Source organism: Haliaeetus albicilla, chromosome 22 (genome assembly GCF_947461875.1).
Source record: "Haliaeetus albicilla chromosome 22, bHalAlb1.1, whole genome shotgun sequence".
Classification (NCBI taxonomy): domain Eukaryota; kingdom Metazoa; phylum Chordata; class Aves; order Accipitriformes; family Accipitridae; genus Haliaeetus; species Haliaeetus albicilla.
The window spans coordinates 10,906,654-10,931,535 of NC_091504.1; the positions used below are offsets into that span (position 1 = coordinate 10,906,654).

Here is a 24,882-nt window from a genome sequence, read left to right on the forward strand (position 1 = left end):
ATGTTGAGGTCTTCACAGTGATGTAACCACTATCTCACAGTCTCAGATATCTTTCTGTGAACTTTTCAGAGTGCCAGAGTCTTGCCCTCCACCTTCATTTTGGGGCAGGATCTTTGACCTCTCTTGATAAATATCTGGAAGTCAGGGTCTTAAGCTGAAGCACAACATTTAAGGCAATATTCAGGAAAAGGCAGTTGGGGAAGTCCATCCCTGCTACAGCTGGCCTCCAAGTAAGATGCTGGAAAGAAAGTACACTTTTGCTGAAATCTCAGAAAACCTGTGATTCGGCTTTTCTGTTTTGTTTGTTTGTTTGTTTGTTTTTAAGGACTCTGTGAACAGTCTTTATTAACACAGTCCATAAACCAGTTAACAAAAAGGTACTGGCAGTAGTTTCTCTGCTTGTAACAGTAAGGACAGCCTTTTCATAAGAGTTAATCTTCCTAAGCAAACAAATTTTAATCTGTGGGTTCCATCTTCTGCTGCTTTTTAATAGTATTGCTCTTTTAATATCACTTCTTTTCTAACAAGATCATACCCTGCTCCCTCAGGCCATGTTAAAAAGGTCAGTCACTGAGTGGTATTTTAATTTGGATAGAGTGAAAGACAGACTGTTTTTGCTAAAATACTAAAAGATCACCTATTTAAATCTTCCTTTTAATGTCTGCTTAGCTATCTTTCTTTGAGGCTTTTTCTATGACCTTCAACATAATTTAAACATAATTTTTAATTCATTATTCATGCCATTATATACTGAAACCTGTTTCTTTCTGCCGTTTATTTCTCTATTATATGCATGTGTTGCATTTTTTTTTTTTGCTTCTGTAATGATTTCTGATGTACTGACATTTTAAAAAACAGTACAGAAGAGTGCTTATTTTGAGAGGGGAAAAAACCCCCAATGTGTGCACATTTGAATTACATCAACAACATTATATAAGATAAAAAATAAGGTGGCAGGGGAAAGACAGGTCAAACTTGGGGCCTCTTACCTTGATAAAGTCCCTGTAAATGACACTGGTCCTGTGCTGCTGTGTGTGGGCTGGTAATGGGCTGCTTTGAATGTTCGAAATTTCTCAAGTGCTTCAGCTTCACACAGCAATAACTGTGGCAGCTCCACTGACACTCTGACACCAGCTCTCCATCATTATTTTGGCTTTTCAATTTTTTTCTGGCTTAGTAATTGAGTTTCATGACTTCATGCAAAAGATGGAATGAACTCCAGATAGTTACGTTATTATAGATTAGCCATAGTGATACTGTGGTTTGTAGAGACTTGATACGCTGTAGAAAAGCACCAAAAACTAATAACACTGAATAAAGAAAATAAATTAAGCCCTTAAAATGATGTATTTTCATGGCCAGGGACCAGTTTTTCAACCTTTACTGAAGTTGATGAGCTGGTATCTCATTTGTTATACCCAAGTAAGAATTGCACCCTTTCGAAGCACTGTGAAGAAGATACATAGATTCTCATTGCTGCAAAACACATGCACAATTATTTTTTTATTGTCTGTCAACATTCGATTACTTTAGTAATATAACCTACTTGTGTATCTTTCTCCACTTGGTTTGGTGGTCTTAAACATGGCACATTCACAAGCACTACTGTTGGATGTTACTGTCTCTTTCCAAAATTTTTGTCTGACAGTCATTTGCAGTACAAATTAATTGGTGAACCTTTTAAGAAGAGTACAATGCAATATTAAGGAGAAAAAGGTAAAACAGAAACAAGGTTAGGTCATAAGAGTGAAGTGACATAGGTGTAAAACTTTACAGTGTTCCTTTGGATTTTTTTTTTAAAGTAGGGGAATGAAAGAAAGAAGTTCACAAAAGCACAAAGCATCACAAAGATTTGGGACCAGTTCCATAGCTGCCAGGAGCACAGATGCCACGTGACTCTCATGCATTTGTCAGCCCTGTCACAGTGGCCTGCAAATCAGCTGGATTCCCTCGCAGCTCACTGAGCCGCGGGCCGACACGTGCCCGTGGCCTTGTGTCTGGCTCCGCAGGGCCACTGTGGCAACTGCTGAGTAGGCAGGTGTGCAACATCCCTGCCTTCTTTCTGCTCCCCATTCTGGACCGCATCCAAAAAACGTAATGTAGGACAATGACAGCTTCCCGTGATGAACTCAACATACCACACATCCCGTGTCCTATTTGTGGCATTTGATAATAGGATTTCAACTCAAAACATCAGTAATGATATTTTCCTGTCCCTAAGCACACTTCACGTTAACTTTGCATACACTGCTAACCAACCCAATAAACATTATCAGCATTTCCATTAACTTCTCATAATAATCCTAGGAAACTAATACTCCCTAGCGTGCTGTTCAGTTGATGGCCCGTTTGCTTAAGAAATACCAGCATCACCCCTGCCAAATGTGGGATTGCTAGTGCAAATTAATGGACTCCATAGCTATGTATTCAGTTAATGGAATCCATATATTCAGTCACCTAGTAAGACCTAGCTATGAAATTACTTCCACTTACATTGCTCTTTGAGAAGAGTTATTGTACCAGAGCTAAACTGGGATTAGGTGCTTTTATCCACAAGAGAGATGTCTCTTTTCTTTTTTTTTTTTTTCCCCTCCTTCCTTTCCCACCTCCCCTTTCAACAGTTTGAAGGAAGGAGGCAATTTGTGACAAGGTTAGATGTTTGTACTGCTTATTGAAACACTGTGTGAGGCCATAATTTAAAGAGCAGTAGTAAAGTAACAGTTTTCTAGTGTATCATTCTCAATTCTGTTTTGCAAAATACTGTCTTACTATTATAATAAATAGACTACATGTCTTGGACTATATGGCTGCTTGTATAGGCTGGCTAGGTTATCCTATTGCTTTTACGCTATTTTGTGTCACTTTGAAAATCACTGGTGTGATGTTGAAGCAAATACAGTTCAATTCTCCACAAGTTCTTCGTTACCAATATTTAAACTGTGAAATATTGGTAGATCTAGTGTTGCCTAAATTTTGTGTCAAGCTTTATATGAAATATATGCGAAGAACCGCTTTATTGGGTGCCTAGACAGAAAAAAAAAAAAAAAAGAGCCTTAGTGCTATGTATATTTTGAGTTTATTTTAGTGTCATCAGTGTAAAAATAGTTCTGTTAATGTGTCTAAATGACATTGTACATATGCTTTTCTCAATTTACACAGAAGTAGTATTTGTGGAAAGCTTAAGATAAAAAATATCTCTAGATTTGTCAGAGAAACGAGACTCCTTTTTCCATTCCAAAAAACCAAGATGGATAATCTGGAGCTTGCAAAGGGGCTCATTAAAATTAATTCTTCACAAAATTTTTGTGTATTGATGAGCTGAGATTTCTTATTTAAAAATGTGATTATGTTAAGATAGTTTCTTTGTTTTTCCAAGATTCAAAAGTTTTTGTTTGATAAATTATAGCTCTTGGGATTCTCAGCACAGAATTTCAGAACTAGAGTAATTTTACATCCTATTGATAGTACACTGATTTGCTTTATTGTGTTTGACAAGCGAGGCTTGCTCTCCCTTGCAGAGCAGCTATGTGGCACAGAGCCATGAACCTTATGTAAAACAGTTATCTGTCAACTGTGTCAGAAATAGGCTTCCACTCTACTTCCACTGATCCTTACTATGCATCGTTATTAAATAATAAATACTATTTTTTACGTCGGAGCTGCGTATTTTAAAATGTTTCTTTATAACGAAAGCTCTGTAGCGTGCTCAGCTTCGGTACTGGATCCAACCAACATCAAGTTCTGTAGAGTGACCTCAAGCCTCACAATATACATAGGCCTTGGTTTGTAAGTCTCAGGTATTTTATTTTGAACGGATCTGAATGTGTAGCCTTTTTCAGCACTGCTAGTCTCAAGTGTACATAAGTCACCTGGCAAGCCATAAAAAGGTGAAGTTTAAGAAAGTGATGGTTACATCTTTTTATCCATCTTCTAGTTTTTGAGCCCACACTGATGAGCTCAAAATACTATCTCTCCATAGTATTAGAAATGTACCTTTTTGCTTACTTAATTAATAGAGCATCTTTACTGTGCCTTTTTAGGCTGCTGTGCCAGACATAGCGCAGTCCTGCCAGTGCAGAAGAGCCAGCCTCACCGTGCTCTTGTGCAGATGCAGCCTGGTTAATTCTCAGCCACACATTAGCATCCCGGAGCATGCTATGCTGCACTTGTCCTGGGACTTGGCTGCCCGCAGGACAGCATCCCACAGCACTGCGGAGACACGTCCTGAAACAGCAACTCACACTAATACATGGGACTGGGTCTTGGTCCTAGCCCATCATGTAGTGTCTTCTCAGGATAATTTGCACAATTTGAGTTGCTTCTCATCCTTGTGTGAGGTCTTGTTTTGGTATGATATAGCTGAACCAGTCCTTGTTATGATCCAGAGGAGCAGAATTTTGCTGAATAATACAATTCCTGCTTTAGTCCAGATTTGCTTTAGTTTTTGTTGTGGTAAGGCTGTCTAAAAATTATAGCCTTTTAAGTGATTTCTGGCAAATTTAAAATCAGTAATTTAAACAAAAGCAAAATATCTTTTAAAAAGATAAATCCACTTTCGTTTTTTCTTTTCCAACCAAATAATATGTGATTCCTTAACAACTAATTAGTTATGGTATCTGCTTGCTAGGACTGAACTTCAGCTTGTAGTGAACTGTCTGTCTTAACATTCATGGCCATTTTGATCTCAGTGAGACTTTGAGTAGGAAAAAAGTAGATAAAATCTAAACGAGTGGCCATTGAAAATATAGAACTTTATTTATTACATTAAATTACCAGTGATGGGGATATTGAACTTTGCCCTGTTTCAAGAATAACCAAAGATAATCCTCTACTTCAAAAAAAGCAAAACCTAAACTTGCTAGCTGACACATCACGTGACTCATTTTCTGATGGCATTGAATCATTAATCTGATTTTTTTAAAATAGTAATTAATATGTTCACAACTAGGCAGAAGAAAATTTTAAATTTTTGTGTTTATATTATATGTATATGAGACAGAAGGAAAGACAATGATGGTAACTAAATACATATTTTATGGTTTTAATAGTTTTGGGTTTTGGAGGAAGGAGCTTATTCTGCAACACCATCTTATGTGGTTTTTTTTCATGCCCTGAATATATATGTATATAAAAATAAATATTTAGAAGTGTCCGATATATGAAACACATAAGCCTTAGACCCATCAGCTTCAGCTTTCTTCCCATAACAACAAATTTTTCAGCATTAGCCTATCTTTAACTGAGATGGAAAGTCAGTATCATTCTTTTTTGCCCCAAAATGCTTTATTAAAAGTATATATTTCGTGTAAGCCTTTGCACCTATGGAGGGTTTTCTTCCCTAGGTGAATTAAAACAGTCCACACATGGATATAGAACCTATTATTTTCCCAGCAGGATGTTAAACTGTGCTCATCAACTCTTGCAGAGCCAAAACACTTATGAAAACCATATAGGTGAATGAGCTGCAGCTCTAATAACCACGGGTCCTCACTTGATCTCCAACTGGTAAATTTTTCCTCCCTTCTCCAACTGGTAAATTTTTCCTCCCTTCAAAGAAGCTTTGCTCCTGAGAGCTGGACACTTTATACTGCAAATAACTAGTTTACCTAGTGATCAGAAATCAGTAGAAGGCTCAACTTTTTCGATGAAGCAGACACAGATTCTGCCTGCATCACAAACCTAATCTCAAATTAGGGTCTGGCTGCTGCTGCTATTTTCTAGACTTATTTTGCAGTGTGTGACTAAGTAAGCCATTTTAGACACTACCCCTACACCCTCCCTCTCTGACTAAGGAGATTCCATTGGTGTGTTTTAAAAGGCAGAAAAAGGAAGTCAAGTCTATCAATATTAAAAGATATTTCTCAGTGCAGAGGAGGATTTGGTAAATTGGTTAACCAACTTGTATCATGAGTTATTCATAATGGTAGATTATACTGATAAAACCTCATAATTCGTATTTCTTGCTTCTACTTCTCTGTGGCTTTTTTCCCAACTGTATAAGCATATACTAATACCTAAAATGAAAACTGCAGTGATGGTGATTTTAGACTGAGATTTCAGAAAATGAAAACTAGACTGTAGTATATGTGAGTTCATGAATAAATTAGCACAGAGTGATCACTTTTACCAGAATAGCTTAACTCTGAAACATCATGCTATCTACCTAAAAAACTTTTTCATTTAAGGGTTTGGTTCAGTATGGTACTTGAGCATGATTCTAACGTTATGTGAATTTTGTCACTGAAACTGCTTAAAATCAGACGTGTTTAATTATAATACTTACTGTTGAAAAATAAACCCCAAAGAAATGGCACTGAGTGCTTATATTGCATTTGGCACTTAATTAATCTGTATTATATAATCTTTTGCCCTGTTAATTTGAGATGTGGAAATCCGTGTTAGCTTTTATACTCATGAAGCAACTTTGTTGTGCTATGTATTCATCCCTTTTTGCTGAACTTGGATTTTTTCTCCACCTTGGTACTCATTCCTCTTTGTTTCCAGTTATGGTTGTCAAGTGATTTGCCATCCTCACCGCTGACTGTGCTGCTTACAATTCCCATGGATAGTAAATGTTTTCGTAGCACTTGCTCTTTTCATTCTGTAGTAGGTGTGAGCTTTCAAATTTCATTTATTTTCACTGTGATGCTAAGTTAAATGAGAAATGTCTATAAACCCCCTCTTCTCCAGTTTATAAAACAAAACCTGAATAATTTTTAGAACAAGACTTCTCTTACACGTAGCTTATTTCAGACTTAAAGAATTCACTCACTTTTTCGTTCAGCATCTGAAGCTAGCCACTTCAGACTTAGGCATAGCACAGCTTTGACTAGATACGCCAAGTTCTATGTTTTTCTGGTAATACAAGATGCCCTATGCTATTGGTCTTTTTGCTGCAATGATTAACTTCAATGGTTTATGAGATAAAGAAGAAAAACATATTTAGCAAAGATCTGAGGTAGAGTTAATTTGTCTACCTGTGGCACTGAGATGCGCTATTCAAATTTGAGGGTGCTGTGGGCACCTTTATCAAAGTATTGATGAAGGCCTGTGGGAATGTAACAGTTTTAAACAAGTATTTTTAAGGAAAGACTCCAGAGTACTTTTTATGTATTATACTCTTTGTTCTGAGCAACTGAAAAATAAAACAAAACAAAAGAATTATTTTACTTACATTTTTAAATGAAAGATGAATCTTACAGGATGCCCATTATAATGTGAAATAATAAATGATAAAATGTTTTCTTTAATGCGAAGTAAAAATATCATGACATCACCACAATATATTGCAGAACAGGAAGAAATACAGCTCTCACCCAGCATACTGATTAGCAGTGCTTCTATGGGTTTCTCCTGTAGGAATGAAGAATGTCTTTCCTCTTTTTGTCACATTTTGTTATATGTATATATACACACACAAAGATATATAATGTAAAATAAGGGGTTTTTCATCAGGAATGTCTGAGAACTGCATACCAGGCTGTAAACTGTTGAAATTTGTTCATTAAAAGTTCATGGTCTGTTGACCTTTTTTCCTTAAAGCATCCTACTAAGTACATTTCTTATCTCAGTTTTGCATGACACTGTTTAGCATATTTCTTATATAGAAGGGTGGCATTGAGTACCACAAAGACCTCGTTTAGCACTTGCAGACATAAGCAGAATGTGTTTAAAATGTTGCTATGCTCTCTAGTGGATAATTTAGTTATAAGTGTCTAAGAAATTAGTATCGACAACAGTTATAAATTTATATTTCACTTAACTGAAAGACCTACAGCAAGAAAAGTAAGACCTTCACTAGTAGAAGGGCTCTGCTGAAGTGTAGGGCTGTATCTCTATGAAACAGCTCACAGATTTTTGGTACACGTATTTAATTTTTGCCACATTTAGGGAGAGTCCATGTTCTGCATCAGCTTTTTTAAAAGACTGTAATTTTCAGTGTACAGGCAGCAGGAGGATTTTGTCCTCAGCCGATCTCAGATCATGAGAGATGTCTGCTATTAGATGCCTCCTCCCTCCCTGCTTCTAAGGCAGTCTCTCTTTCTCTAAGCTGTTAAAAAGCAGATTTTAAAATGCACTTACCTCATCTTGGCCAACGTAACCCACAAGTTTGCTTTTATTAGTTTTCAGTGAAAACCTGTGATGAATTTAGTAAGATGCTCTGGAATTACTGTATTTGCTTCTATCGTCCAAAGAAAGTCATGCTAGGTGCAATATAAGGCTCTCAAGAGGTGAGTGAAATATGAAATTATATGCCTTGTATCTTTAAATATTCATGATTTAATCAGTTTATTTTCCAAAATCAGTTTGTTGTGATAGTATTTCTACTTCTGCCAATCACTGAATGGGATTCTCTTATTGGGATCGATAATCTTGCTTCTGTTCTTTGCTTTCCACTATCCTGTGGTGCGAACGCTTCTGATGAGCCATAGCAATTGGCACAATTATAACTGAGCATTTCTATCCTTACTCTCAGTGAAAACTCAGCCATGATGGTTATTATTTTTTCACTCTATTGAATCACAGTGAACAGTGTTTGCCAGGTAGTCTGACCATTGTGATTGTACTTTTTGTGCTATTATTCTCTTTAGGATTAGGAAGCGAGCCTGTATTTGGCCCTTGTGTCTTCATTCTTACTTCATTTAGTCTAGTCAAATCTTTGTACTCTGGTCTGTGTTCTTCAGTCTTTAGGTAATTATTTTCTAACTCTTTTCTTGCCAGCTCAACAACTGTCACTGGTGGTATCATGCAGACTTCCCAGATAGTTCAGTAGCAATTTACACAGTGACTTACACTGTAATTCCGATTGTTCTCTCCTTTTCTTGACCTGACAGTAATTCTGGGTTGAAGGCATGTCATTTTTGCTTATTTGAGTCAATTCCAGCTGCATTAAATTTATTGAGCTGCTTATTATTTGAAGGTTTATATACTGGAATTGGCACAAGCAAAAACGTCTTTCCTGGGAAACCTTCATTTGCAGTATTCTGGTATTGCTACCCAGTAGATTAGCTTCTTTGTTGTGGGTCTGGAAGAATTGTATATAAAGATACCTAGAATGGTGAATCGTTTTTCTAATGACCAGATAATTGGAGCAGCAGATTTCAACAAAACAACATCCTGTCCCATTTTGCAAGACAAACCAATTGGTTTCATTGTTTATTGTAGCTGGTATCCCACCTTCTGTTGTCAAGTTCTCAACTGAAAAGCTGTGAAAACTTTTCCTCTTGTTTCAATGAATGTTTTCACAGACTTCCTAAATTCTGCTTTCAGTTGGTGCTACAGAAATGTAGCCATCTACATCTGTCTTTGCTTACAGGTGGATGGATAGTAGTTCAGTTGTTACTGAGTTGTTCCCATGCAAATGATTTCATATCTCCTTGGATATGGTAAAAATTATTCCATTTTGTGTAATTGTATTGGTCTTGATCAGTACATGGTATATGTTACATCAAGGCAATTGACTCTTGTTGTATTCTCACAGCTCTCAGATTCTAGATTTGGAGTAGATTTAGAAAGCTCTATCTTTTCAAGTCTTTGATGGAAATAAGTTTCCCTTCATACACATGCCAGCCACTTACTGCTTCAGGTGGTTCAGCTATGACTATTCAGATACCTTTTTTCTGTCTTTCTATTCTGTAAATATGCAATAAAATAGACTAGGAAATAGGAGAGAGAATCTAATTTTGCCTTTGGTGTTGTTTTTCTTTTCCTTGATTTTGGCATTTAGATAAGATTTAATTTAGTTTCAGGTTTCATGCCAGATTTTGAGGTAATGATGAGTTGTAATTTTACCCTTGTCATTTCATGCTTTCATAGTAACAGTATTAATTCTACATTTTCAATAAATACTGCATAGCTTTGCAGGTTAGAAAACAGTGCTCATACGGTTTATTTGCTTGGGGTGATATGTAGTTATAAAAATGTAACAAAACACAAATATGGAAGATTCTGTTCTCTTTTAATATTGGTAAGTCTTCTAAGGATGCAGATAGAGCAACCATCTAAAAAATCTTCAAAGGAATTTATTGAGAAATCCACATAGTAGTTGTGACACTTGTATGAGGAAGACATTTGCATTATGAAGAGCAGCTAAAGTCACTAACTGTGTGAGTGTTAGAATGGCAATAATAAAACTACCAGAGCAGAGTTGATGTGATGGTCAACTCTCTTCTCTAGATGTGTATGTTAATAAAAATAGATGAATCTTTAAGTGGTGTAGTGTTCCAAAAGTCATTCTACTCTGACTTCAAGTTTAATTAGTGAAATAATCTAAACCCCACAGTTCTTAGCATAATACAAAAAAGACTTAATGATGTGTGATGACTCACAAGAATACAGGAAATTGTCTTACCTTTTGTAAATTAAGTCTTACTCCTCCCATCTTATTAAAAGGTGATGCCACCTTGTTGTCAAAGCATTGGTAGTCAGAACCTTCCAACCTGTTTTTAAACAACTGATCTAAACAACTTCTGCAGAAAATATTACTGGCCATTGTTTTTGGCACTGGAATTAAAAAAAAAATCTCTGTTGCTTTTGTATTTTCCAAATAATCACGATCAAGATGTGCTGTACTTGGTTGACTATTGAGGATATTAAATATGTGTGTGTGTGTGTGTATAAATATATATGTAATGTTTATTCAGTGCAGCAGGTGTTCAGGGGAGAGAGAAGTAATTTGAACTGTGTAATGCAGTACGCAGAATAGTAACAGTTTTCCTTTCCTCTCCATCTCTGTCTCCCCAGTTTGTTCTTGCTGCAACATTAAGTCAAGCCTAGCACTAGACTTCTGGGAAACTTGCTGTCTTTACTGCTTGGTTCTCTCAGCACCTGTCCTCACCCCATTTCCTTAGTGCTGTGTCTTTTACCTTTTGCACTTGCTGTGTTAGGCTGTCTAGGGCAGCGAAGGCTGTCTGGAGTCTCATTGCTTGTCCTTTGACAAGTTCACACCTTAAAATACTAGGAATTCCCCCCTCTTGCCACTATTTTCACTACTTAAGTTACTTCCAGATGAATCTTATTTACATAAGTCCTAACATACTATCTTTACCATCTTTTCTGTATCCTTGACTAACTGATACTGGCTCAGGTAAATAAATCTTAGCTCTTATATGGAAAGGCAGAGAAAAGGATTGCAGGGAATGACTTTTTAAAATTCTGTAGAAACATCTGGTTTCTGCTGCTACAGGTTCTGGGTCAGTTAGACTTCGCAAATAATACATGGATGGTAGTGCTACATCATAATGTTTGAATTTCTGAGAAGAAATTTGTTACTTTTCTACGCACGATCTGACGTGAATTGTTAGCAGTGACAGAATCCAGGATCTTCAACACTGTGCTAAGCAAGCAGTCCTGGATCCACTTGTTTGCAGACATACAGCCCTCCATTTGTGTTGGAAATACGGCCTGTGGGGGCAGGTAAGGAAACAAGGAGAACATCCTGCAGCTGGACACCGGCTTCCCAGGGCAGCAGCAGGAAGTGATACAGAATTGATGGAATAATGGTACAGGGTATTTCTTTAAAAAGCCCCAGCAAATTTATTAGTTTGGGAACCTTTCTGTGATTTTTATATATAAAAATATAAATATCACACATATATAAATGTATTTCATATATACATATATAGATAATCTTCTAAATCTTTGTTCTTGCTTTCTAACTTTCCCCTAGAGTGAGACACAACATACTTAACCTTTGAGTAATATTTTATTACAACATGATATAAAGTTGACTTGCAGTTTTATTATTACTGTAATTTTCATTCAAAATTTTATATCCACAAATTAACTTTATTCAGTTGAAGTCAATGTGGAATATGTTGCCCTGACTCACCTCCTGAATTATCACTATTTTCCTTCTCCGTTGTTCGAAGCGTGAATGCCATTTTGTTTTCCAGGTAAAATTAGCACTTAAACTAAAATGCTCTAAAACCACTATTATCTTCTGAATGGTGGGATTGAGGGTTTTGTTGAAGAGAAGTGAGGGGAGCAAAGGCCATGAAATTATCTGAACTGCAGAACATACTAGAAGTTGGTGGCATTTGGTGGGAACAATAATTGTAAAATCAGGAGGGGAAAAATAGTGATGCTAGAATGAAATTAAAAGTGCTGACTTTTCATGTGGTTTTAAAAAGAAGTCTGAACTCTCTGGAGCAGGGACATGAGCATAATATCCTGAAGAAAGTGTTATTCAGTGTTTCCTTGCCTGGAAGAATGTCTTTCCTTTAGTGCCATCTTTAGCTCCATGTGCTAGGTTGAGCAGAAACAGCCAGAGTGGCTCTTGGAAACACTGTTTCGTATGCTGGGGAGTTCAGAGTATACACTCTCCTTGTTCTCAGTATTTCCACAAATGTTACTGTTCTCTAGTGACCAGGTCTGATTATGCTAGACAGAGGAAGTGGAGCACATGGCTCTATTTGACACAGGCCACCTCTTTATTAACTCTGTAAATAATGTATAGAAGCTATATATGCCTCCTCACTTGTGGACTGATATCTTTATTCTATTGCCAGGTTAAAGAGCTCTCACCATTTAAGTAATGAGTTCTTTCATTTTCTGCCATTGAGAGTGAGGGAAGGATTCATAGCTTTGATGTCTGAAATTATACCCAAGAAATGAGAGTTAACATTTCTCTCTCGTGGACAGACCTCTGCCTGCGCTGAGTGTTAGTCCTAAGAGGATCCCAGCAGCTGACTGCACTGAGCCCTGTGCTCAATCTACCTGCCAACATGTATCTGCCCAGTCTCATTCCTTATGTGCCAACTTTGTATCCAGGAGATTCTGTCATCCTCAAAATATTCGGTCTGTTTTCCCATATTGTCTGTATTTTAAGAAATTCAGACTGATTCACATTCTTCAGGGCCAAATTTCTGGCACCCAGTTTCAAAGTTTTGTCTAGGGACACTTTCTTCAGTGCTGCAGATGCAATTGCCACAGACACAAGGGATGAGTGCCAAAAAATCACCACATAGTCATAGAAAGTTATTTTATCCATACTGCAGTTAGTACTGAGTTACTGTACAGGAGTGTGTGAGGCAGTGGGCACTCTGTCCCCTTGACCCACCAAAAATGTCCAGTATACCCAGGCACAGGGAGTGACGAAGCACCAGAATGCACAGTGTCCTCTTCCTGGTTTTCCATTTTGAAATTTATTTTCAAATAAATAATTTTCAACTGGCAGCCTGTCATCTCTGACCTGGTGCAAGGCAGAAAAGGGCTGTTCATGTAAGCTTTACATTGCTTTCTTTCAAGGGACAATGTAGCATGCGTATGTTTTGATCTAAGGTTCATGCTATTGAGACAGAGAAATGAGAAGTGAAATACATGATGAACTTGTTTTCATTGCCTCTAGGGAACAATATATGACAGCTTTGAGAAATCGTGTTTGGAAGAGTCATTATTGTGCCATCTGAATTAGTGAAATAAAAGTAAAGACTTTTTATTTTCTAACAGACTATTTTGACAGTGGTTGTCCAATAATAACTGTCACTTCAGTCACAAGGTCAGTAAGTTCATGTGTAAGTGTGAAAGCCCGTAACGCTTTTTTTGATTAGTATTTTTCTTGTCCTACAGTTTTGGGTGGAACATTTGCAGTCTTGCAACCAGTAAATGCCAGAGTGCTTTGCTGTCATTAACAGTCCACTTTTGAATTCTTCAAGGAGAATTACTTGAGAAATGGCATAGAGTATGTCATTGCTATTGTGAATATTGAAATTATCTCAAGCGTGTTGTGGTTTTTCATATGGGTACAAAGAGTATTGTGAACGGTAAGACTTACAAATGGGTAAGTCTGAGTTAGACAAAATTTCTTGAGTTTTTACTTACCAAGATCTGCTGTTGCTTTGTGTTCAGTTGTGCTTTGGAAGTATTAAAACATTGGAATGAGAATTCCAAAAGTTTTGTTCTACTTACAGAGAAAAAAAAATACAGCAAGCTTGGTTGTTGGTTTTGGGTTGTTTTTTTTTTAATGAAAGTCCAGACAAAACGTGGTCACAGAGAAAACTTCAAAAATTATTAGTATCTACACTTCAAGTGACCCCAGTACAATTTACAAGTGTTCAGCAGGATAAGCCAAATTCCCAAAATTCTGGTGTTCTAATTTATCTTTAAAAAGAATCCACAAAACAAATAGAACCCTATCTATGCATTTTTCTTCCTGACATACTTCCACTACTCAGTGATGAACAAGACATAAAGATGATCTGAGCCTGAGAGTTTAACCAGAAGTAAAAATACAGCAACGCATCCTGGCCCTCATACTTATTCAGGTTGTATTTTCCTTTAGAAAATTCTTTCATGTGCCAGTGGGATATCAGAGAGAGATAATGATCTGTTGAGTAGGAGCGATGAAGTAAGACTCTCAGTCAATAGATTTGCTCAAAATGCAAGCAAGTGAAATAATATATTGTCTGGTACAGCTGTTCAGTTACATATACATTGTACAAATCATTTCAAAGCTTATCCTATACACAAATGTTTGGGTTTGAGTATAGCATACCAGAAAGTAAACGTCGTTTATGTGTATTTACAGGAATTTATGACAGGGAAAAGAATTGAATTTTACTTCAAAATTTTATTCTGAATCTCATAATAAATCTACTTAAAATTAAATGTATCCTATTAACGCTTAGCTCAGCATAACAATCATTCTTGTAGAAGAATGCTATTTTAAAACCTAAGCTAAAAAAGCATTTTTATCAGCAGAATATTGAGCTTCAATGAGAACCAAAAAAATCTGATAAGTTGTTGGTTTTTTTAATAGTTCAAAAGAGAAAACCACCACTATTTTTTTCATTGTGAACTTTCCATTATATATTGCTTTGTCTGCTATAATGGGATATGTTGATGTAGTCAAATAGGTATGAAATAGTTGAGCTAAAAATGCATAGTAAATATTGACTCCTGAGAAGCTTGTACTTCTCAAGTAAGACTTAAATGACCCAGATTTTTTTTTTATTTCTTGACGCATTGTATGATATTGGCAGTAGCAAGAAATGTCTCCCTTAATGGTGGCATAATTTACTTTAAAGTTTTGTGTTTGTCAGAACCAGAAATATTTTGCCACCTTAGTGTTTTATCCGTTTTCTAGAATCTTTTCATGATTTTTTACATACACAAAGCCTGTGCTGTCTGTAAGCTGTGCCATGGGTGTTTTTTATACACTGGTCATAAAAAAACTTGTCTAGAAATCTCCAGATTTATTAGGTGACTTGGAGTGCCATTGTATCCAATTAGTATTTATCTACCTTACAGAATAATTTCTCAGAAAGTATTTGCAATTTGAAAAATTATATATGTAATCATACGAGCTTTGGGGTAATTATATGTATATTTCAGTTATTCAGTACATTTAATTATGCTTTGTTATGAACTGTTTACAGCAGTTCTCACTAGGAGGGGGAGAGGAGAGAGGGAGGGCAAATGGAGCTGAATGTGGAGTAAAACCAAGGGAAATCTCATATTAAAGATTCACCAATGAATCTTTGCAGACTTTATGCAAATCCAGTGGGTATTTTGTGAAAGTGTTAATGAGTGTCACATCCTGATTACTGCAGATTTCCCCTTACATTTCCAACCGTACCAAATCCAATTGAAACTGCTAAAATTAACACCAGAAGTCCACAACAGTTTGTCAGAAAAATGTGTGAAATTTGTTTTTAAAATATCGTGCCCTAATTATTCTTGGAAACATTATATATAGATGTTGATATAAAATATCCTGTATACATTCCCTGATGGATGACAAACTTAACATTGGTCCCCATAAATCCTTCTAAAGGACCTTCTATTTCTGAGGTATTTTTTGCATCTCACTACAGAGAAAACCATATAATTTAACTGCCCTGGCACCGAAGCTCCTATTAGGAATCTACTTGTTTACCAGCAGCTACTAGGAGCAGCCCTTTTTGCCACAGCACGTGCTGGTCCTTGTGCTTTGTGTGAGGTCTGGCCTGTGATGTATGAAGTGACTCCAGACACATTGATTTATTTAATCTCAAAAATTGCAATGATTGCAAAGTAAAAAATAAAATAAATTAAAAAAACCCCAAAAAACCAACTGTATGTTTCCCTTTACTTAAGAGTTATTTTCAGGGTTTTGAATGCTTCAGCCAGCTCACTTGCCTGTCTCCCTGTTACCTTTGCTTTTCGTTGTATGGGCCATGTCTCCTCTGAACCCATCTCCTGTCTTTTGCGGGTTTTGAATTTTTTGAGGTGATTTCATGTTCCCTTTGCTGTGTTTTTACTCGGTCTGGCAAACTCATTCTGTCTTTAGAATTGGGCCAAGAAAGCCCTTACGACTTGTGAAGATATCTTCAATGTGTAAACATTTGAGGGGAGGGAGATTTCCATAACACCACTTTGGGATGCCACTTATACGAAGGCATCTGGATATGATAGCAGGCAGTTGGTTATGTATCTTTTATTTAGCCTGTCTTTATCTGCCAGCTTACTATATGCTGTTAATATAATTCTGAATGCCTGCATATATGACAAGTTATGACCATAATGAGCCTATTTATTTCAAGATACGTAGTGGCATCGTTCATTTGCACATTAAAGGAAACTTTGCTGGAAGAAGACAAATCTGAGGCTACAAAAGCTTTGTGATTATTGTAATGCTAATCTGTATTCAATCGCATATATAAAGTGTCACATCTTGAATGCTTTAAAAAATTAATTAGTCAACTGTGTTGTGCCACAGATGAGCAGAAGCAAGTGGTTGCTTGCATCCACAAGCTGTGACATTCTCTGTGCCAACTTGACTTTAAAGGAGAGAAGGCCCACAGTAACTGAGCTGGAGGTGGTCCCATCCCCTTCCTTTTACCTGATAGTGTACAAGGTTGTGGCATTTCTGTGATTGTGTTATATTAAATGATGAAAGTATGTTTAAAGTATGTCAAGTAACAATCCCTACAGTGCTTTACATCCTATATCTATAGATATTTAAATCTTCACATGCATTTTAGTAGGAAATACGTATTATGCACCTAATGTTAGTGACAGAAGTATGACTGGGATGTTTTACAATATTGAGAGCAACGGCAAAGGTAAACAGGTTGAGTAAAAATTAATACAGCTGCTTATTTGTCATTAACTAAGAATAAAAGATATGCATTTACCCAATTTCTCAACAGAATTGTACCTCCATATGCCCCACAGTTTTGCGCAGAGTGAGTGTTTCTTTTCCCACTTCCTGGGCCAAAAAATTTCTAGAAATCTCCAAGTAACTTACCCTTCATTCTTTTTATTTTCTCACATCACTTCCTGTACATACAGGCAACATGTCAGACTCACACCTGTCTCATATGGGGTCATGCTCACTATGTTTTACTTGGGAAGATAGAGTGAAAGGTCCAAATTCAGACTCCTCTGTGTATATATGCCTCAAAGGATGACAGGCAGAGGCCTCGGTGGCCCCTCAGTGACTTCCAGTTGTGGTCTTGGGACTGGAAAACATTTTCTATTAACTGTATTTGATGTTATGAGTAGCATTCAGAGGTCCTGTTCTGTGGAATAGGCTGTAGTTTATCATTTTGAAGGTATACCTTGCACGAAGTGATCTACAATGGCAACAATTGCAGTTCCAGGTTTGTTTAGATATTTTCAATCGTGTTTTTACATTTCCTCTTGCACTGGTATGGCGAGCACTGTCATATCTGTATTTCCTAGTCATGTGGCTCTTTAGACAAATTAAGCTTTTGCAGTTTTACTGAGGAAATTTATCATTTTGAAGGTATACCTTGCACAAAGTGATCTACAATGGCAACAATTGCAGTTCCAGGTTTGTTTAGATATTTTCAATCGTGTTTTTACATTTCCTCTTGCACTGGTATGGCGAGCACTGTCATATCTGTATTTCCTAGTCATGTGGCTCTTTAGACAAATTAAGCTTTTGCAGTTTTACTGAGGAAATGATTTGCGGTAATACTTTGTGAAGTAAAAAAAGATTATAGAATTGGAAGATGCTTTGAATTCGCAACACAGAAAAAAGTTGTGTTTTCTAAATGTTACTAAATAAAGAATTGTAATTTGTGAATAACATCTAAAAGCAGATCCAGATTACCTTTGAAGGGAATATATAGTGAAGTTTTGAAAGTCCATGTTGCAGCTTTAACTAGTATTCCTTGTTCAAGCTGAAATATTATTTGCCTTACTAATGTAATATTTGTGAATAGTTTAGCATTTCAACAGTATTGTGAATATGTATAAGCACATAAGGAATTATTTTGCTTCGAGACTTTTCAGAGACCTGTTTCTTCTTCATGTTGGTAGATGCACTATTATCGTATGTTTCACATTAAACATTGCAAGAACCTGAAAAAAATAGTTGATAGCCTTAAAGTGAATGCTTCTGATAACTGTTTTTTTGTGCTTTCCTTATACTAGAGAAAAACAAGGTACATATTTTTTCCTTGACCTGATGCATCTTCAGAAACTTAGTTTTATTTTAGGTCTTTGGATAAGTAATTATTTTTTGAACATGACCTGCTAAGCGGCAGTGGCTCTGCACAAAATCACTATCCTGTGGAATATGCATTTTGGGCTCCTTTTAAGCGGGGGGAGAATACAGGGATGACTTGTTATTTGTAGACAGCTTTCATAGCATTTATGCAAGAAACTTTTTTTGCAGCAAAGTTTGAAGTAACATTTATTAGATCAGTACTAGTTTAGTTGCAACAAAATTGCATAGAAATAATGTTCCTCATACTATTTTACTGATGGTGCTTGATTTCTTATGCTTGTTTCTGAGTGAAATTAGGCATGATTTTGTTGTATAAAGATAGCAAATAAAATTTTGCACTTAATACTTTGCAAAATTTTGCATTTAGCATTGCAGTAAAAGTGTGAAAGTGCATGCCTTTGGACACTTACAACATATAAGTTACCTCATCTGTGAACTACTATAATTGTATATATAGCCGAAACAATACTAGAACATTCAAGAGAGATTAGTGACATCAATTTCAATATACCTTCTTGAAAAAGACAACATCAACAAACAATGCAAAATGAAGCATATCAGATGGATATAATCACATTTACAAATTCTTTATAGATACTATTTGTGAGCAAGGGGTTAAAGAAAAAATACTGACATTTTGAATATATAGAAAAATAATTTTTGAAAACTCATAGTACTTTGTGTCACTGATTCTTTTGAAGATCCCTTATGTAGGTCTAATGCTAAACCCACTTATTTTGGGGGTACGCTTGTAATTAGTCTCATTGTGAAGTTAGCAATATTGTGGATGCTTGCAGGATCTGGCCCCTGGAGAACATTTTAAATTCTGCTTGGTAGAGGAAAAACTCGTGTTTTCTGATTGCCTTTCTTTTGATAGTTCGGGTTTAAAAATCCTTATCATATAGATTGTCTCCAAAAGATTATATTTAGCATCAGTGTAACATTATGAATTCTCAGATTTACGTTTCCTTGAGCTTCGATTGCCTTGTTAGGATTGTGACATATGATTGATGTTGTGTTTCTTAACATGTCGGTCATCGCCCGTAGACTTGCACACTGTAACCATGAACCATTTTGGAATAAAACTGCAGCATGTTTATCATAAATCGCATGATACTTTTCCATCTGAATATGCTTCATTAGGCTTACCTTCTGTAGTACTACTGGATCATTAGATGGCATGTAGAAAGAAATCATTTCAGCAGTAGTCCGTCGGGCATGGAGAGCCCCCATGTGTTTGACATCTAAATGCATTAAAGATTAAACCACACTTCACTGTCCTGTGTAAAAAGTATTTTCAAAACTGTACGGGTATAGAATTACCTTCTGCTCACAATGCTACTTTTGGATTTTACCAGACTTCATTTTCCTTCAAAGATTATGTTGCTTTTTAATAGTTCCCGTAACACAGAAACTTAGTTCAAGAAATTAAGACTAAACCAATTACACACTGAAGATTTTCAGCTAGAAGCTTTCTAGGATAACACACATACCTTTGGATCAGTTTTAAAAAACTCAAGCCGCACCATTCACTAAAAGGCGCCTACTTTACAGTTAGTTACTTTGGTCTATTTCTCTGCGAAGTAACTTTGTAAAGTGAAAAATTCAGAAGAAAAATGCTCCCTTTTTTAAGGAGAAAAGGATGTATGGGCTTAAATAGTAACTAAACTTATTTAGAACTTCTGATATAACATAAGACATAATGTGATGACACTTTTCTACTATTCAATAAATTCTTTGAAAATATTTCTTTGAAAATCTCAAGTAAAAAAGATAGAAATCTGGCATTACAGAAACTTCAATAGCCACTACCATCACCGTAATATTGCCATTAATTAATGTTTATCCCTGCAAGTATAGTGGAAAGAACAAAGGTTAGAGAGATGCCTTCCCCGTGACAGTACATATGTGTGTAAGAAAGTAATGACCAGGATCTCTAGTAGCTGAACCATAGCAAGAACCTGTTCTTCCCTGTTGCAATTTCCCACTCAAGCTTTTGCTCATCCCGCAGATCACTTCACAGGAAATTTAACTCTTGGTCTTGGTGTTGCTCCATAAACATTGTTGCTCCAGTGGGTATTGTTCCACACAAAGCTGCTGAAGTATCCATGCTGTCAAACAAGGGGATGGCATCCCAGATCAGGTTCTGCAAACCCCTGTACAATGATTCAAGGGCAAGCAGTGGCATCATTTGACCATGAGAGCATTTAAAGAATTTTATCTCTTGTTCATATGCGAGGTGGAAGAAACAATTAGAAGACAGAACAACAATCACAATTTAGAGAAAGTGGTGAAAAGGAATGTATAAATATATACAGGTTTTTTTATCAACTTAATTCTATAGACTGAAATGGGACTTTACTATTCTCTCTCCCTCTCTTTTTTTCTTTTTTTTTTTTTAAGTTGGATATAGAAATTCAGACTATTATTTTGATTGGTCATCTGATTGTTGTCACAACTTTGTGAATGATGCAGCTTGTTCTGCAGCAATATGTTCTTTGCCAGTGCTTCCTCCCCCCATATCTGTTGCTAATGAGATAATTAATTAGTTTAAACTCTTTTTCATAACTTGAATAAAGAATTGCAATTTCTGAAGAACAGCACTGAGTACCACATGTAGCATCTGCCCGAATTGCTGATCCTCTAGTTGAATGACCATATGTGCTGCAAAGGCTAGAAACAATGGGTCAGAGGCAATGGTAATGTTTCTTGACTGTTTTAACTCTAGTTGACCTTGCCCTGGACAGGATATTTTTGTAAAATAGCAGTGACGATTGCTGCTGCTGCCGTTTGTAATGAACTTCTGAGCTTAATACTAAGAATGGGTGAAAATCAAAATCAGATTTAAATAACAGAACTACAAGCCAACCCATAGTATTTTGTTGATTGTAAATGATAGGAGATGGTGTTTTAGTAATCCCTTTGGTTTAGTTCAGCCGTGTTGAGGCACACAAGGTGGTTTAATTGGAAATTCTAGTATTTCAGTTCTGTAATGCTCTGAAACATATCAACTCTGTCTTAGCAGTTAGTGTTGATTCATTATCAGAGCACTGTAGGGTCATTAATCCTCAGAGCCCTCCTGAGAAGTACGAGATAGGAGATAGGCACTGTAAGTATTATTATTCTAATTTTACAAGTGGGAAGACTGAGGAGGTGAATAATTTGGTCAAGGCCACACAATAAGCCAATGTGAGCTCTGAGATTTGTTTTGGCTATTAGCCCAGTGGTCAGGCCAGCCCTTGCAACATTCTACTTTTTCAATTATACACCTATGCCTTATTATTATTATTATGATGCCTTAATCGTCCCGTAGGCTGTCTAGGTAGATAATTTTATTTTCCCATCAGTTAATAAGCAGTATCCTTAGAAATTTTCACTTTAGTTTAAGTGGTTATTTGTTTACAATTTATAACTCCAGTTGCATAAATAGATGTAATTTGAAATAACAACTTACTTGGTACACATAAGCAATGCTTTTGTGTAGCGAAAGATGTAGGTTTTTAACGTCTACCTGAAACAAACAGATTATTTTTTTTTCTCTGCTCCAGACATGGGTTAATTGCTACCGTCTCTGGTGGAAGATGTTTAGGTTTTGCTTCAGTTCCGGCCAGTCTTTGTCTTAAGAATGACTTAGTCTGCAATATCGTTATTTTTAAACAACTTCAGAGTTTCACAAGAAATTAATCATCATTTAATCAAAACGTTAACCATTTTGGTTAAATATTTTATGTAACTAAACGTTAACCGTTTCGGTTACATAGGATTGATCCAACTTGTGAAGCCCTACAACCTTTAGCACCATGTCTAATATACTAATAAATATCTAATATTTAATGCATACATTAAGATGTTCCATGACTGGATTATTGAATGTAATCTGTTCTCCCCCTGGCCAGCCTCCTTTCCTGCATGGCCGTGGTTTTTAGTTAAGCTGGTGCGGAACTGCTCTTACCTACAACTAAACCAAGATGACTTCACTAAATGCATATGCTGCAAAGCCTAGCAGGGAATCAGCAAGGGGGAAAAAAAAAAAAAGACACAGAAGGGCTTTAACGTCTTGTAGCAGTGCGTATAGAGCGCAGCATATTGAAAGTCGTAAATACTGTCCCACAGACATTTTGAATAATGTAGGTATAGCGTAAGTAATTGGAAGCGCTTCCCTTCTGCCTCCAGACGTTCCCTTGCTCGCCGGTTGAGATGGGCTGTCGAGTGTGGGCTCCGAGGAGCGCGCAAGGTGCCCTACTCTGTCATGTGGGCCATATTTAACGCTCGAAGGAAGGAGGCAGGGACACGTGCGGCGGGCAGCGAGCGGGGCGGGCGCGGTGCTGCCGGCGGCCCGGGCGGCGGGGCGGGCAGCGGGGCGCAGGGCGAGGGAGGGAGCCGAGCCGAGCCGAGCCTGCCCCGGCAGAGCTGACCTTGAAGCCCTGCCGCCGCCGGCCCGCGCGGAGCCTTGCGGCGTGCGCGTAGTTGATGCTGTCCCGGGGCTGGGAGCTGCAGGTGTGCCAGCCCCCCCCGGCCGCCCCCGGGCGGGAGAGCCGGCCGGCGCCCGGCGCGGCCAGCCCGGCTGCGGCCGCGGGCAGGGGGGGCCGCTCGCCGGGCTCCGCCGCTCCTCCCGGCTCCGCCCGGCGCGGAAGCGGGACGCGCTCCGCAGCCGACAATGAAATCTTGGCAGCTAATTGCAGGCGTGGGAGATGCCCTTCAGGTAAGGAGGAGGCAGGTTCGAAAGAATTTCAGCGCCGGGGCGGGGGGGCGGGCAAGGGGACCCAGCCTGTGCCAGAGGCGGAGGGCGACCCGGAGCCCCCGGCTGGGACGCCGAGGGGGGGGGGGGGGGGGGCGAGTGGACAGGTCTGGCGGCTGCCGCTGCACAAGCCGCCGTCGGTGACTTCGCAACGGGAATGCGGCGAGGTTGGCGTGTGCGTGGGGCTTCTGGGGAGGGGGGGCGGTCAGAGCGGGGCGCCGAGGCGCCGCGGGGAGAGCGGCCGGGAGCCGGGGAGCGGCGGGCGGGTGGGCCGGCGGCTCGGCCGAGGTGGGGCGGGGGTCAACCGCCAGCACTGCCGGCGGGGCTGCGCTTCGCCTTCCCTTCCAGTTACCCGTGCCTGTACTTGTGGCTGTGGTCATGTATGTTGGTGTGCGCGGCACGGGTCTGTCTCTGGGAGGGAATACACGAATGTATGTGATGCCTACGGAAAATAAGGGGGAGGGGGTTATCTGCTTCCTCCGCGACTGGCTGAAGTTTATGTGAACTTCATCTTCAAAGAGCTCTTTAACTTTCTTTTGATGGGCTACGTATTAGCGTTTGTATGAAATATGGCAGGAATCTCATTAGAAATGGCTTTGTCAGATGAATTATTGTCTTCTAGTAGACAGCTTACAGGATTCTTGACCAAACTGCTGGCTGCTTTAACTTTAGGGTACCTGTGTATTATCAGTATGATATCGTGATGTTAGAAAACACAATTGATAGGAGGGTTTCAAAGTTTTATCACTGTACTTGTTAAAATACGTGGGATAAAACTACAGGAACGTTGTCTGAATAAATACAATTGAAACATGCAGCTAAATTTGGCTAACGATCCATTTATATGTATATACATTTAAAAAAGCAGAAATAGAGTAGAAAAGACTGGGATTTAAAAATGCATATCAGTTGCTAGCTGGATATAATTGCAGAGTAATTTAAATATTTTGAATGACCTCAGCAATTTTTTTTCTTTAAGAAAACCACACACTTCAAAGTGTGGAAAAAATGTTGAAGAGAGTAGGGAAAGTGGGTTTTGCTAGCTTTTAAAAAAGGAATCTCTTCCATACTCTAATAGGAGTATCATATTTTTTTAAAGGACTTGCTGTCACATGTAGGAGACTATGGCACAGTCTAGTAGTGGAATGCTGGGCTCTGTGCTTCTCAGACAGTAAGGGTTTGGCTAGCAGCTCAGGCACCATAAAATCACATTGCTTTCAGGACCATACGTTAAATTCCACTTCAGATATTTTATTTAGATGGATATGTAGGAATTTAGGAAGATCCGAAACAGTCTTTGTATTTGTCAGTTCTGTAGTGGTAAGGAATTTGGTCTCGATACAGAAGTAACCAGGATTTGTATAGGTATTAAAGAGGGAGTTCACAATTATTTTTACTTATGATTTACTTAAAAAAAATGGCTTATGTACAGTACATTGCTTTCATGTGTATTTCTAAAATGAAGCAATAGACGTTTATAAAGTTTGAATGTCTTGATATTCTGTTCATAAATTAGAGCTTTTTTCTTATACATTTAACATTCACGTTGTTGATCTCTTTTTTGAACATGCAAATGAGGTTGACTTCTGAAAAGTGAGCAAAACTGCTATGAAGTAAACAGCGTTCCCTTGTCTACAGCAAGAACAGTAGCGGTCTATGTTATCACCATTTTCATATTTGAATC

The 24,882-nt window shown here is 37.8% G+C and overlaps 1 protein-coding gene across 21 annotated transcripts in view; it reads left to right on the plus strand.

The window, feature by feature from the left end:
- The window catches only part of RBFOX1 (RNA binding fox-1 homolog 1), a 1,354,570-nt gene that overhangs the window by 609,813 nt on the left and 719,875 nt on the right, over positions 1–24,882 (plus strand). The window contains exon 1 of one of the 21 annotated variants that reach the window (XM_069809873.1): positions 22,825–23,162. The exons of 19 other annotated variants lie outside the window; for them this stretch is intronic. In XM_069809873.1, coding sequence (XP_069665974.1) covers positions 23,118–23,162 — 45 coding nt within the window. In that variant the 5' untranslated portion in view covers positions 22,825–23,117. Of the gene's footprint in view, positions 1–22,824; positions 23,163–24,882 lie in introns of those variants that run through there. One more of the 21 variants, XM_069809875.1, reaches the window with a different exon arrangement.